This window comes from Brachionichthys hirsutus, chromosome 1, assembly GCF_040956055.1.
Source record: "Brachionichthys hirsutus isolate HB-005 chromosome 1, CSIRO-AGI_Bhir_v1, whole genome shotgun sequence".
NCBI classification, from domain to species: domain Eukaryota; kingdom Metazoa; phylum Chordata; class Actinopteri; order Lophiiformes; family Brachionichthyidae; genus Brachionichthys; species Brachionichthys hirsutus.
In genome coordinates, this window is record NC_090897.1 from 5195322 (window position 1) to 5209445 (window position 14124).

The 14124-nt window shown below is 40.9% G+C and overlaps 1 protein-coding gene across 1 annotated transcript; it reads right to left on the bottom strand.

Moving 5' to 3' along the window:
- Window positions 1-2954: 2954 nt before the first annotated feature.
- syt9a (synaptotagmin IXa) lies at window positions 2955-13886 on the bottom strand. Its single transcript, XM_068741021.1, has 7 exons — window positions 13739-13886; window positions 9280-9775; window positions 8337-8892; window positions 5683-5803; window positions 5416-5587; window positions 5121-5250; window positions 2955-3023 (listed from the first exon to the last, which is right to left on the bottom strand). Exons 1-7 carry the CDS (start codon window positions 13884-13886, stop codon window positions 2955-2957), a joined length of 1692 nt encoding a protein of 563 aa, XP_068597122.1.
- Between the last annotated feature and the right edge of the window lie 238 nt (window positions 13887-14124).

A 14124-nucleotide genomic window follows, 5' to 3' on the forward strand; every position in this document is an offset into this window, starting at 1 on the left:
TAGCTCATCTTCTTTCATGATCTATGCGATATACAGCGTGGCCAACAGGGTGCATCACTAGTCTAGAAACAGAGATCAGAGAAGCCCGCTTCTACAAAAGAAACCATAACGAGGCTGCTGAAAGAAGCTATTATGTTTGGACTCAATTAATATGAAGAAAATGTGCTTCATCAGCATGTATTTAAACCAGCCTAAGGATGTTGGACACAACTTTTATCACATTATCAGATCTTTATTAATAATATGCAACTTTATGCATACATAGCACCTGGAAACAGTGTGTTATGTGTAAGTAAACTCTGCATAAATGACAGTCCGGCCTTAAGGTTCATGAGGCTGAACAGTCCCAGGACACTTGGATGGATCCACTATCAACATCCAGAGAAACGACAGAAAGAGGACAGAATGTTTTTATTTAGTACAGTTGACTCTGGTAAAAAAAAAAAAAAAAAAAAATTTAAATCATGGTTACAATGTGTTGTCACTTAGAAGGGCCAGGAGGATTTTTCTGCAATATGAATGTTTAACTGTAAAACTTACCGTACTAAACAATCAAATCTGCTGTTTTAAAAGCTGACAGGATAGTAAAAAAAATAGAGCATACCTCCAGTCTCGAATGCGTTCTGTTGGTGCAGTCGAGAGTTGATCATCTTAACACTATAAGCAGATCCTGTACGGGCTGATATGAGCCATTATTGTACAAAGCAAAACTGATTTATATCAGCTCAACTCGCTCAGCACTAACATCACTGCAATACACGATAAGATGAGGTTGAGAAAAAGCCATTATCTCAGTGTCTCCAACCTTCCTCTATTAAAACAGTAATGCTTTTTTCGTAATTGAAGACTCGATGAATCCAATGGCCCCAAGGGGAGAATGAAAAATCATATTTCCTATCACTTCTCTGATTTGGTAGAGAAACACCTTCCCATTGTTTCATAATAATCAGAATGACTTGGGGTTGTGTCACAATCACTACGGCGAGGAGGATTTAAGATTTCAATGGATGTGAGTTGAGTCAGCGATCAGGCAAAAGCACAAATACGTACTGTCGCCGCTTTTCTTGGACAGTCAACCACAAATGGGTTTAATGACTACGAGACCAGAGGGATGAGCCATCGATGTTCAACAGCCTCAGTATTGACACGAGAATTCATCAGGAGATGATCAGCAATCTTCAGAATTCTAATGTGCAAAAATAATTTTCCATTTGAAAGTTGTTTTAAAAAAAAAAAGGATTGGTAATTGAAATATCAACAATTTTTTTTGGTGATCAATGTGGTTGTTCATCCACTCTCTCCAACAGCAGTGACAGCATTACTGGATACATGGAGCAGTTGCAGCTCACACATATTGATGTTATTTGTCATAAGGACATCAAACAAAGGGTCGTTATGCAGCTTGGATGAGAATCTGCTCCACAAAGACTTAGCTCTCTGCCCTGGCTGAAATAAAGGTATAGATTTATAAATTCAGCTGAAGGCGCCCAATCCCCTCCTACAGAGGATTTTAGTCTCTTTCACATGAAAGAATAAAAAGAAAGGGATGACAAATGGAATTGCTGCAGCAGCAACGCTACTCCAGAGAGGCTGCACTGCACCCTGTACCCAGACCCTGAATAAAACATATTGGTCATATATTTTGATCTGCAGCCTTGTTGTGCGGCGATTTCCTTTTGCTGTTTTAATTATGCTCATTTTTAAAAAGAAACTGTTGTATCTTAAGGTTATCGTCTGCTATGTTATGATAATGAAAGGCATTGAATGTCATCTTTATTCACCGCCATTACTGGCCTCTGACAACACATTGCAAAGGAAACAAGAAGCCTGAATGTACATCTCTGAGGCAAAATAGAAAGAGCTTTGTGTTCTTTATTTGGAAAAGAAATAATAAAGCTTCCAATTTTTTGTGATTGTTTAGTGCATACCAATAACCTTACCAATTCATGAATCATGAGCAACAAATGTGAGCGCTTAAGAGAATAGTCTAAATTAATTGATCAATGGAGAAATCATAGTAAATGTGTGTTGCAGTGCAGTATTTCCATTTTGTCCATGTAAAATAGCTGCTACTTTTGCCGTTATATTTAACTCACGGTAACATGAGGCCTTTCTACCCTTTTCATGAACTACTTGGCTGCCTTTGCATGGATTGATTTTCCACAAGCAAACCTTAAGAACAAGTATGGCTGTCACGCTGAAAATATTTTTCTCATTGTTTTCAAAGTCCTTTTTTCAGATTGCAATTTTCCTATATTATTTCACAGATTTTCTGCTGTCTTTTCCTAACAAAAAATGTAAGAAAGAAAAATATGTCACTACATGAAGTATAACAATTGCATTAGCATTTTTTTCAGGGAATAATATTTAATCAGAACATTAAACATATTTTTTCCTTACAGATAGTTTGTTTAGAAATTAACCATCACTGCACACAACTGACAGAACGACACATAGATCAACACATCCCAAAAAAGCAGAAGAAACAGAAACAAACAAGTATAAAGAACCACCAAACCATGACCTCATGCACCAATTCACCACCAAATAAAGAAAAATAAAACATACAAACAGTATGGCAGCTCAACTGGTTGTTAGTACATTGTCCAAATACAGACTCACCTCATTAAAACAAATTAACTAGACTATGTAAAAAACAGCAACTACTGTAGAAACCCAGGACGAGAACAGACTTAAAATGTCTGCATACACCTCACTCTTTGTCTCATGGAACAACATACAAAACAGATTTGCAGTCATTCAACATGCAACTGATCCAGCTGAGGAAAACACAATTTGTGTCTCTCGATTCTAGCATATCAACATCTCTGGGTTTTTTTTTTCTTTCTTTCTTTCAGAAACACACATGATCTGTACTCAAGCAGAACTGCTTTCCAAAGGTATGGCCGTTGTTTCAGCTTGTATGGTGCTCTTATGTGAATTGTTGGTGAAGGCTATGGCGATGGAGGCGTCTTCAGAGAATTGCAGGATCCTCCTTGGCTACTACCGGTGGTCCCCTGGTACTGCGAAGGATACAGCCAAACAGAAGAAAATGAAGTGATCTTAATAACATCGTATCATTATCATGTCTTTAATTAACCAGGTAAGTCAGTTGAGAACAATGACGACCTGGCCAAGACGCACGGAAAGGTAACACAAAGAGTTAAAACATATACAATTGAGTTTTCAGGCTGCTCATACAGGACAGTGAAAAAAAACACTACACAATACAAGATCGGAGACAGCTGTGTGAGCATGTCTATAAACAGAAACAATATTGAAGAAATCCAGAGTCAAATTTCTCAACTTTTGTGTTTGTTTGGCTGTCCAATTTTTTATTATTTTTTTCAAACACACTCTCGTTTCCTTTTTTCGGTAGACTTAGCTCCTGTGACTGATGTATTTGCCAACGGCGAGAACAAAATGCTAGTTTTTGCACACAAAGTGACTTGCTTGCTAAACGAATAAGTAAATAGGCCTGTGTTGGAGGAGGATGGCTCTTCGCAGTGTTGAGAGTGCTGAAGTAGCGGTAGAGGAAGAGTCTGTGAAGACATAACAGCTTCTACTGAAATAAATCGGGAGGAGGTAAATAATGAATGCCTTTTGTCAAAGCGCAAATGAAGATTTCAAACACTCCAGTAGCCACAGAAGAAACATAACAAGCTCAATTTCTCTCTGTCTGCAATTTTCCAGGCATCGCCCTGTGATGTGCGCACAAATACACTGAACAAAGCCATGTTTCCAGTCGTGCTGCGCGGGTCAGAGATGCCATCCTTCAACTTCTCTGCACCGTTTCTGCAGTAGGAATGTTGCTTTCTTAGTGTGTCCAAGGTATCGGCCTCATCAGCTGTTCTGAAATCCAGTGGTAGAGTTTCCAGCAAATCATATTTGTGTGTGTGTGTGTAAATTAACCCTGCATCTTCTGTTTTCTAATATCAATATATTAATCATGTATTGAATTATAGACATAACCACATGTCATAAAAAATATTTTTAGTTATACCTAGAACCGGCAATGGGTCATTTATAACCCTCATGGAAACAGCTGTGGTCAGCTTTCGCACCATTTGTGGTTGCTTAGCAACACACGTTCATGGTGAGACATCATCTGATAAGCAGGTCGCCACATAATGAACTAGAGCTAGGTGGCTGGTGTGTATGTGTGTGTGTGTGTGATACAAAGTGAGTGTCTTTTTACTCCCGTGGAGTAAATAACTTAAAAAACCCTCTTTCTGTCTTCTTTTTTTTTTTTTTGCTTATTCTGCAGCAGCATTAAGTTATTGTTATAAATTAAACATTTAAACATTTAATCACCTTTTAGATGTTTATGTACTTGTTATCAAATCTAAGAATATCAGATCAATCAATAATAAAATTACTGTAACATGCTTTAATCAAATGTAATACCTCTAGAAATAGTTTCAGTCCTTTCATTCAAGCGGAGATAATAATGATCCCAGGGCAGCTGAAGGAATGCTGGTGGTTCTAGGTTTAAATGAGAAAATGATTCTGGGCTTTGTTCATTTATTTTCATCTATCAAGTAGTTTTCATTTTTAATTTGATGTTGAGTATCTTGCAACCAAATTCCCATTATGACTTGTTTAAAAATGCATCACTGGGCGCTATGAACCGAATGTGCCTTAATGAAAGAACAGTATTGATTCAGTTCAATTTTGTTTCAATTTGTATAGCGCCAGATCATGATAATACATTATCTCAAGGCACTTTCCAGGTAGAACATGGAAAAACCTGTCCTTTTAGAACCCAATTCCTCCCACGTGAACAAGCACTTCGGCAACAAGTGATTAAAATTTGCTTTTAAGAGGCAGAATCCTTGAGCAGAACCCAAGACTCATTGTAGGTGGCCATCTGCCTTGTAATGAGTAATAAATTATTATTTTTATCCTACATGTCAATATTACTTTGTTGTGCTGTTCATACTTATTTATATAATTATCTATAAATAAATGTCCGTTTTGCATTTGTTTGCCTTTACTAATCTTAAGTTTTGCGTCACAATCAAAACGGTAAAAACTACCCAACAGAACCCAAAAAAGAAAAAGTGCTTTCGTTCCGAATGTCATGGTACATGACACTCATCACAGTGAACTCCTCTCACCTCAACCAGAGGATGCCAGTGGGCGACAGGTTTTCGAGGATATGTGAGCATTTCACTCCAGTGGTCCCGACCAAGACTGTCTGCATCGTTGCCAACCCGACACACACCGATCACCTCATTATGTCCTACACTGTAGATGCAGGAAAGGCAGAAATTCATAATGTGGTCCTGACAGGTCCCGAATTCCAAAAATAATGATGCATTATAGCTCAAGCTTGGAAAGAAAAGAACATTAACAAACTGAAACTGCCAAACTCTTCAAGTGACATCTTAAAGATTTGTGAAAGCTCCTCACCGGTCATAATCCATGACTGCAATCAAAAGGCTGATCTGTTCTATATTTTCTGTAGGGACGTCAAAGACAATGGCCTCATTGTAGACTGGGTTCAAAGTGTTCCGCTTGGTTGATGTCTTCCTCTTCTTCAGTCTGCGACCTTCACACATTAATGAGACCTTCACATATGGATCTATGAAGATGAGAGAATAGGGAAACATTCATTTTCAGGCAGGGTGTCTAACAGTGAAATTCTAGTGTTGTTAGACAGTGTGAGTTTATAGTTACCAGATGCACCAGTGATGTCCATGGCTTTGAGGTTGCGAGCTTTAATCATCGTGATGGTCAATCTGCCCGCAGTGGGTAAGTAGCAGAGGGAAAACATCAGATCTCCCAGGTCCACGTTATCCTGAAAGACGAGGCATAACACGTTTCTTCCAAGATGAACCTCAGAACACGCACGGTAACGACACACAACCTGGCTACCATGTGTAATGAGGGACAGATAAAGATTTGCCTCAGCCCTTTTCTTTTTGTCACATTCTCACCCTTCCACCGGGAGGGCAAACAACCCATCCCTGTTAGGGCGTGGACACTGACAGCCTTAACCTTCGCCATGCGGGAGACATTGATGAGGACTAATAATAATGACGATGACTAGATTTAGAGATAGAGAGAGCCAAAGAGCACACCAGATTCCAGATTAAGAAATCATTTGCATTTTTGACAGCTGAAATTGTAATGATGGAAGAAGCTGTTGTGTATGGTGCCTAAAATGGCACAGGCTCACCGAGACAACCGCATTGGTCATGCAAGGCTGCGTGTTCCTGGTATTATGGCAAGTTACAGACACAAAAAATATGAGCAGAATTTTCTGGTCCACTTCTGCTTCATGGTCCATGGTGCATGTGCACATTCAATATACAGGTGGACAGATCAAGATAAAAGCTGTTTCAAATAGCCTGCAGTTCTGAGCTACAGTATATCTCATCTCTCCCGATTTTCACATATCGTGCCTGTTTTTACGAGATGGGTGTCCGAGCTCAATAAAATGCAACGCCATTAATCAAAGTGACGAATAAAATCAACATTAAAATTACATGTATATTTTACAATCTATGATTTTTTTTGTTTGTTTAAACCTCCTTTCTCTTCATCAAGTCCATGCATCCATCTTTTTTTCTGTAATCCCGCTAACAATCAACCAAGCAAACAGACAAACGGTGTCGAAAACATCACCACCTTGGCGGAGGACCGGAAGTAATCAAGCATGCAAAGCCGTGTTAATGCACAAATGTGGGTGTGGAAAGACTGGCCCTAAAACATAGGCATGATGTTCACCACACAACACAAAAGCTTGCTCCAGGATATATGACAGTTCCCTGAAATAAAACTTGGCCAGGATTCTCCATTAATCAAACAATACTGTCAGCTCTGAAACACTAAGCCTGTGTGCTGCTTGCAAGCTATAAACTCTCTATCCAATAATCCTTAATGTTTTCATGCAGCAAAGAGTTACATTGTCTGACATTGCACATCCTCCGACTGTTGTGAAAATGTGCATTGTTTTATCAATGATAAAAATATCTACACTGTTTATACAATGTTGCTTGGTTTTCATATCTCGCTGTCTTGCACAGGAACCCTTGCATTGCTATAATTTTTGTCAGGCATGTACAATTATCTATGACTGCCTTGAAGCTACATAATTTAACTTGGCTTCCCTACATTTTTTTTTCCATGTCCCTTTGGAATGTTCCTCTTACCGCTGAGCAGAGTACATGTAAGTTTGACCCAGGAATGAGTAGCCATGTTTTTAATTGCACCATCTCCATATCTGATTCTAAAGTTAAAGAATGCTGGAAAAGCGTAGACTCTCTTGCACATACTGACTCCAGCAGTTTTGCATGTCATGCAGAATGTAATGTGTGCTTTCACATATCAGTCAGGGGACATGTGTCAAACAGGACAATCACCACACATTTAATCAATAAGACAATGCACTATTTTCAATCATCCTGGCATTGAACTGTGTGGTGCAGTTTTCAGAGGAAATATGCCAGTGATTTACTGGGCTGCAAGCAACCAGTCAGAGCTCAATTAGACAGGATCATGTCTTTTGGCTGTATCCAGGCCTCTTGTGGTTTGAAAGTGTTTTCAATGATTTCAGATAATTCCCCGCATTTGGAGTTTCATTACACAAAACAGTGATTATAGTTCAAATTGTCAAGCAATTATAAAAATAAAAAAATTAGATGATTGCATGTCTCTTTTACAAATTCACCACTAAAACAGGTTCAGCAGATGCGTTTAAGATGTGGTTATATTTATCCTGGATGGACCAGTTGATCAATTCAGGGTGCTAAGGTACAAAGCTCATGAACGGAAATTGCAGTAGTGCAGACACTTTTCTTTGTGTTTGTGCTTTGGAGCACAACTGCTGGAGACAAACCTGAAAGCCAACAGAGCTGGAGGATACACACGAGACAGACACATACATCTGCTCATTCAGATAGTTCCATTCTACTATAAGAAGCGCAGACGTTTTTCGCTTAACTGCAATTTCTTTTTCAGAAGTTTTGTCAAAAACGTTCCTTGTGGCTCTGGACATTGGTTCCGTGTGTGTGTGTGAGAGAGGGGGGGGGTTAACTAGACACATACAAATGAAAGTCAAGTTCAATTCAACTTGTCCTTTGTATCAATTACAGTTTCCTGGCAGTCTGATTGTCTTTGTCACCTTTATTTACCAATTCTAAGCAAGATCTCTGTAACTAAAGGAAACATTATAACAGACAGAAGTGAAGGTTGGAGCCATTTTCATTTGAAAAGCGAGTTTTCCTTCAAACGGCTAGGCCTCATTAAAATCAATATTTTCATTAAGTTATGTGTACATTTAGCATCGCATATTAAAAATAAACACGACAATGTAAGTGCTCACTCACCGAGGAGAAGTACTGGATTTCCCTGCAGAGTTTTGTCTCCCTGGGGAAATCTGCCAGATCCAGGAAGTTGTCCACAACCACTTGGCCGATAATGTCATGACGTGAAAAACGGTCGAAGTCATAGACACTGAAGTGCAGCTTACGAGTGGGAAGCTCAGAGTAGGCCACAGGAAACAGGAAGACTTCATCGAACACAGGGTTCAACGTCTTGCGGTGCACCTTGGTCTGGTGCTTGGTCATTCGATCGGGGAGCAGGTAGATCTTAACATAAGGGTCAGAGGTACCGGAGAAATCCTTGGCTGGCAGGTCCTCTGCTTTGTGGATTTTAACTATTAACTGTTCAAGGTCACAGTCAAATTTCAGAATAAAGTGGAGGCACCCACAAACCCCATTCCTACGACTACCGTCTTCTCCCTCAAGGGAGTGCTGTTTGTAAAGCTCGGGTTTCAGGCGACCGAGGCCCAAACCCATTCCAGTGAGAGAGTCCTGCCTTTGGAACTGGGCCACATTGAAATCTGGGTTGGAGAGATTCATGTGTCTCCGAATGGATCCTTGTCTGTGGGCAAAGGATCAAGAACAAACAGCATCTTTCAACATCAAAAAGGTTTATTTTGAAAAGATATCTTAGCATTTAACCACAATGGCATACTTTAGCCAAAGTTTCAAACTGAAGCAGGAAGTAGAGTGACCTAGCGAATGGGAGAAAGTAAGGGGTTTGGAGATTGGATGGTGAATTGGTTTAGAATATCGTCATGGATATCTGAGTTCATCTCCTATCAGCAAACTACAATCAACAATAATAGTTACCTGATACCCGCGTAATATTTATCAGAATAACACTCAGAGGCAAGAGTAAATAATGGTGAATAAAACTGTTGATTTCTGAAAGTAAAATTGTAGTTCTTAAAAGAACAAAAATCAACAAAACAAATCTTATACTGACCCAATTTCCGCCATGGCGTGATCAGTGGGCGGCGGTTCAGTGGCCTGCCGCTGTATTCGCGGATGCGTGTGGACTCCATTGTCTCGGCTTTTACTCTGGGCATCCAGTGGGATGTCCGGAGAAGTGTGACTAATTTTCATAGCTGCTTCTGGTGCGGCCAAGACCACTGGTGGGGGTGATTGGGGAGTCGCTGGGGCCTCTGCAGATACTGCGGGCTCCATAGGAACGGGCGCTCTGGCGATGGAGCATTGTGAAGACTTACGCCAATTGTGCGCCGGGGGGTCTACAGCCGTGTAGACAGGCTGCCTGGGTGCGGGCTGTGAGGGCAAAGGGCTCATGGTGGGGTTGAGGTGCCCATGGGCCTCCTTGGTAGTGGGCGAAAGCCCACGCTCCCTCCATGGTATCCAGCAGAGCTTCCAGGAGACAAAGAGGGAGACCCCAAATAGGGCCAAGCCACAGGCAGTCACTACCAGTGACAACAAACTGACTGATATATCTGAGAAGGAGACATGAGAGACAAGACATGAGGATCCGTGGTGGCACAACAGAAGAAGTTCTGGACTGTCTGGTGGGACTTTCTTGTCATCTTTTTATAATTGCTCCAAAGAATCCTTGACAAGCTTAATTAGGATTAACTGCATTTCTTTAATTATCATCTGGATTCCTGCTTCACAAGTGGATTATATCTTGCCAGGTCTTTGCTAACAAACACAAGAAGAGTCCATTAAAACTAAAGAATCAAATGGTTTTTGAGCACTTCTTGTTAACAATCATTTGAAATGTGTTTTCAAATTATTAAGATTGCAAGACTGTAATGGTATAATTTTATGCTTGCAAATGTGTATTATGGTATGAATGAAAGATGTGAAGTCAAAGTCATTTGATCTAGATAGATATAAATATACGGCTGAGGCAGATTGACAATTTAATAGATAATAATAATAATAATAATAATAATAGTACAAAAATGAGATATTTTGATGTACTCTTAAAAAAGGATTTGACAACCCATAGCTAAGCATATGAAATATAAAATAACAATAGAATTAATAAAAATAGTTCAGGCAAGTTTAAAGTTATCCCATAAAACGGCGTCTTTGTTTCGAGGTCAAATTAACACTAAGTAGCAGATGCGCACTTTGAAGAAATTCAGAGTATGAACTGATCCTTGAGGTAATGAAACATAGTTGTTTAGTTAGTAGGTAGTTATGGTGGTTGCAGCTATATTAAAGTCCTGCACATGAAGGAGGAAGCAATCAGCGGTGCGTATAGACAACTGTTGTCAAAAAAGATGAAGCGCTGCCACAGTAACCCACGTGGAGACAGAGTTCTCACCAGAAGAGGCAGCCGGTAAAATGCAGAAGTCAAGATTTCATCAAACCGGTGTTGCTGCCCGAAGTTTTGCGGTGCCAGCACGGTGTATGAGTGTGTGTATGACATTTAAGGTGGGGTGTCTGTGGCACATGGGTGTGCCTGATAAATGTTGAGATATCACTCCCTCCAGCAAACCAGCCAACCAACACACACACACACACTCACACTGCAGACATGAATCATTGATTGCTGTAGTAGTGATTCAGGCAAAATCGATGGGTTTCACATTTCAGTACCTGAGTAAATCCGAGTGAGAGGATATCTTGAATTTCAAGAGCAGCAGAGAGAGAGAAATTGCACTCACTCACTGTAATGCCTGAAATTAATGCCCAGCTGTGCAGGGCAAAGTGTCGAACACCTGATATGCTTTGACAGCCTACACATCCAAGCCTCATGCAGTAACTGGAACACCTGTCCCAGTAAAATGATCCCTTTGGAGGAAGGACTTGTACCTTCAAATAAGAAACTTACATGAGCTGTATCGTTGCATGAATTGCTTTGTTACAATGACAAATATGAATGAACTGTCATCGTCATTAACATTTCCATTCAACTGAACCAAAGGAATATGTGTCAAAACAAATCAATAAAAGATCTTTGCAGTGCCTCGCCTTCAAATCCAACATCGCCCTCGAACACAGGACTGGCCCTGTGTGTGTGTGTGTGTGGGTGCTGTCATAAGACCTCACACAGGAACCCAGACAAACTGTCCTGTCTGTGCTGAGACTTTGAATGTGTGATTTGGTAGCATAATGTGTAGAAATTGTTGGACCCATCCGAGGACACAGTGAGCTGTGGCAGGTTTCCCGAAGATTTGCCTGTTGGAGAAGAATATAGACATCTGGGAAGGATTCAGCAACTACAGGGTGAAAAATATTTTAGACCACAGAACTTTCAAAGGTGCTGGAGTGTAGGAGGACAGCGAGTGAGTGCTGAAAAAGCACTTTTTGTAACCTCATATAGTGTTATTTCCCTTCAGCACACCACTCTGTGAGTACGAAATTTACTTACAGTAATTAATTGTGCTTCCATTAGCATAGACAGTAAACAAAATTGTATATTAATACATGTGAGGGGCTCTGATTGGTTGGTTTTCCTCAGGAGCCTGAATTCTGCCAGGTTCTGTCCTCATAGGATTCTAGCTGCATGCGCTGATGGTTATCGTAGACGTAATTGGGTGTAGGAACTTGGAAAAGCAGTGCTAACCCTGTTTTTGACCCCAAAACGGTATTTAATTGTCAGGTTTTCATACAGGGATGCTTTTCAACATGTTTCAATTACTTAGTTGTTGAGTTATTACCCTGATAAATATTTGAAAAAAGACAAACAAATTCTTTTCCAACTGCTTTGTCTATTATCGGGTCGCGGGCCAAGCTGGAGCCCATCTCAACAGTCAATGGGCGAGAGGCGGGGTACACCCTGGACAAGCCGCCAGTTCATTGCAGGGCAACATAGACAGACAAACAGCCACACACACACTCACACCTATGGGTAATTTAGCATCACCAATCTGCCTAGGCAGCATGTTTTTGGTGGTGGGAGGAAGCAGGCACGGGGGGAACATGCAAACTCCTCACAGAAAGGCCACAAGTCGGATTTGAACCTGTGACCTCCTTGCTGTGAGGCAGTAGCGCTTACCACCGAGCCGTCCTATTATAAATTACTTTGATTAATATTGGTTTCTAAAGTTATTGAGTCAGCATACTATTTGTTGTCCTGAATGTTCGTAAAAAGCGCCGAGCAAAGGTTTTAATGTTTGTGATCATTCCTCACAAATTTAATCCCAACAACTCCGTCAGAAATTCCATGTGTGATAATATGGGACATTTGACCTCTGATCTATTGTAATCTACAATCTTAGGGTAGGAACTAAATTTATAAGTGAGCAGGCCAGATTGCAGACTCATCAATAGCTTCTTCTCTTTTGAAATTAGCACACTATACAACCTGAGACAGTGGGATGAATAAGAGCGAGGAGAAGACTATGAGATTATGGAATGATGAAGCAGGATGTACAAACTGATGGAAACCACAGAAGGGACAGCAAGAGGCAGGAGTGGGTATTCACAAAAGGCTTTCATGTGGTGAGTATGTGGTTGTGGGAGCAGAATGAAAGGAGTGGGCATGTGGAGGAATGCAGTTACTGTGAACTGACACCCGTACATTATCATCTCTACACATACACATTCACACTCATGCACAAAAAACACGCATGCACGTATTCCGATAAGTGTGGTTAGCCTCATTGCTGGCAATGATGTAAGATAACTCTGTGGTTGAATCTCTATGGTTACTAAGTGGTTTCAAATGTGCTTTGATGTGCAAGAAAACACACCCTCTTCTGCAGCCTAATTGTTTCACATTGTCATCGTGATTAGGGACTAAATTTGAGCTCAACTTAATTTTGATGCACTTTGATGCGCTATATGATAGTACCAGCAACCTGCAACCAGCAACAAGCAACCAGTGAGCACAGTTGTGAAGGCAACTCATCCAGGATTTAGAGAAGATCATACACACGATGGGCATTTGTGCACATGTGCAAATGTGACGTGACTAAAGGGGCCACGTGCCCTAAGAGCAGTTTTCATCTAGCTACGCCCCTGGCCTACACACCCAGTCTTATATGTTTTTGCCACTCTGTTCCAGTCTGTCAAGCTGCACTTCTGCTGGCATTTTAAGGTAGCATTTTTATTTATTTCCTTATTTTATAAGGGTGCGTGGGTTGTCAAAATACTGCACATTTTAAATCCTGCAGAACACTAACCCCAGAAGAATGTGAATTTGAAAGTGTAACATGTTACACCTATAGAAATGGCTCTAAGTGAAAAGCAGCGGTTGTCGCCATTTGAGTTCATTTTATTTGAAAGAGGAGGATCGTATATGAACTAAACTGCATAATCTGCGAGGTAATTTGTGGCCAAATTCAAATGTTGGAAAATGGTGCACCAAGGGTTACTCTGAAAACAATATAACAAATCATCGCTTGGACCCCCCGCTGGGTTTAGGCTCAACATGTTTAATGAACTGCGCTCGAGTTCAATGAAATGCGACCATTAAATCACACGTGCTGATACCGCCTCACCTGAATCTGTGTAGCGTGGCCTGGCAAGGTCTCGGAAATAGTAGATGAAATCCAGGCAGTGTTCATTGTGCACTTCCCCCTTCGAGCAAAGATCTGAGAGGAGTTCAAGTGCCTTTTGACAAATCTCGTCATCTCTGTCTCCAGGCATTTCCCACCAGCATCCTTATACGTGGAGGGTCTCTTAGGCACCACTACCACGCCACTCCGACCGCGTGACAGTCACCTTGTGCACGCTGTTCGGCTTCTGGAATCAACCGCGCATCCAGCGGCACGCCTGCCGGACACCAGTGAATCGACGGAAGCGCGCTGGAAAGAACGAAAAAACGCTCGTCCGAGTGGTCCGGGAAGCAAACCTTCCCCGCATGTGGAACACAAAGAGTTTTTTA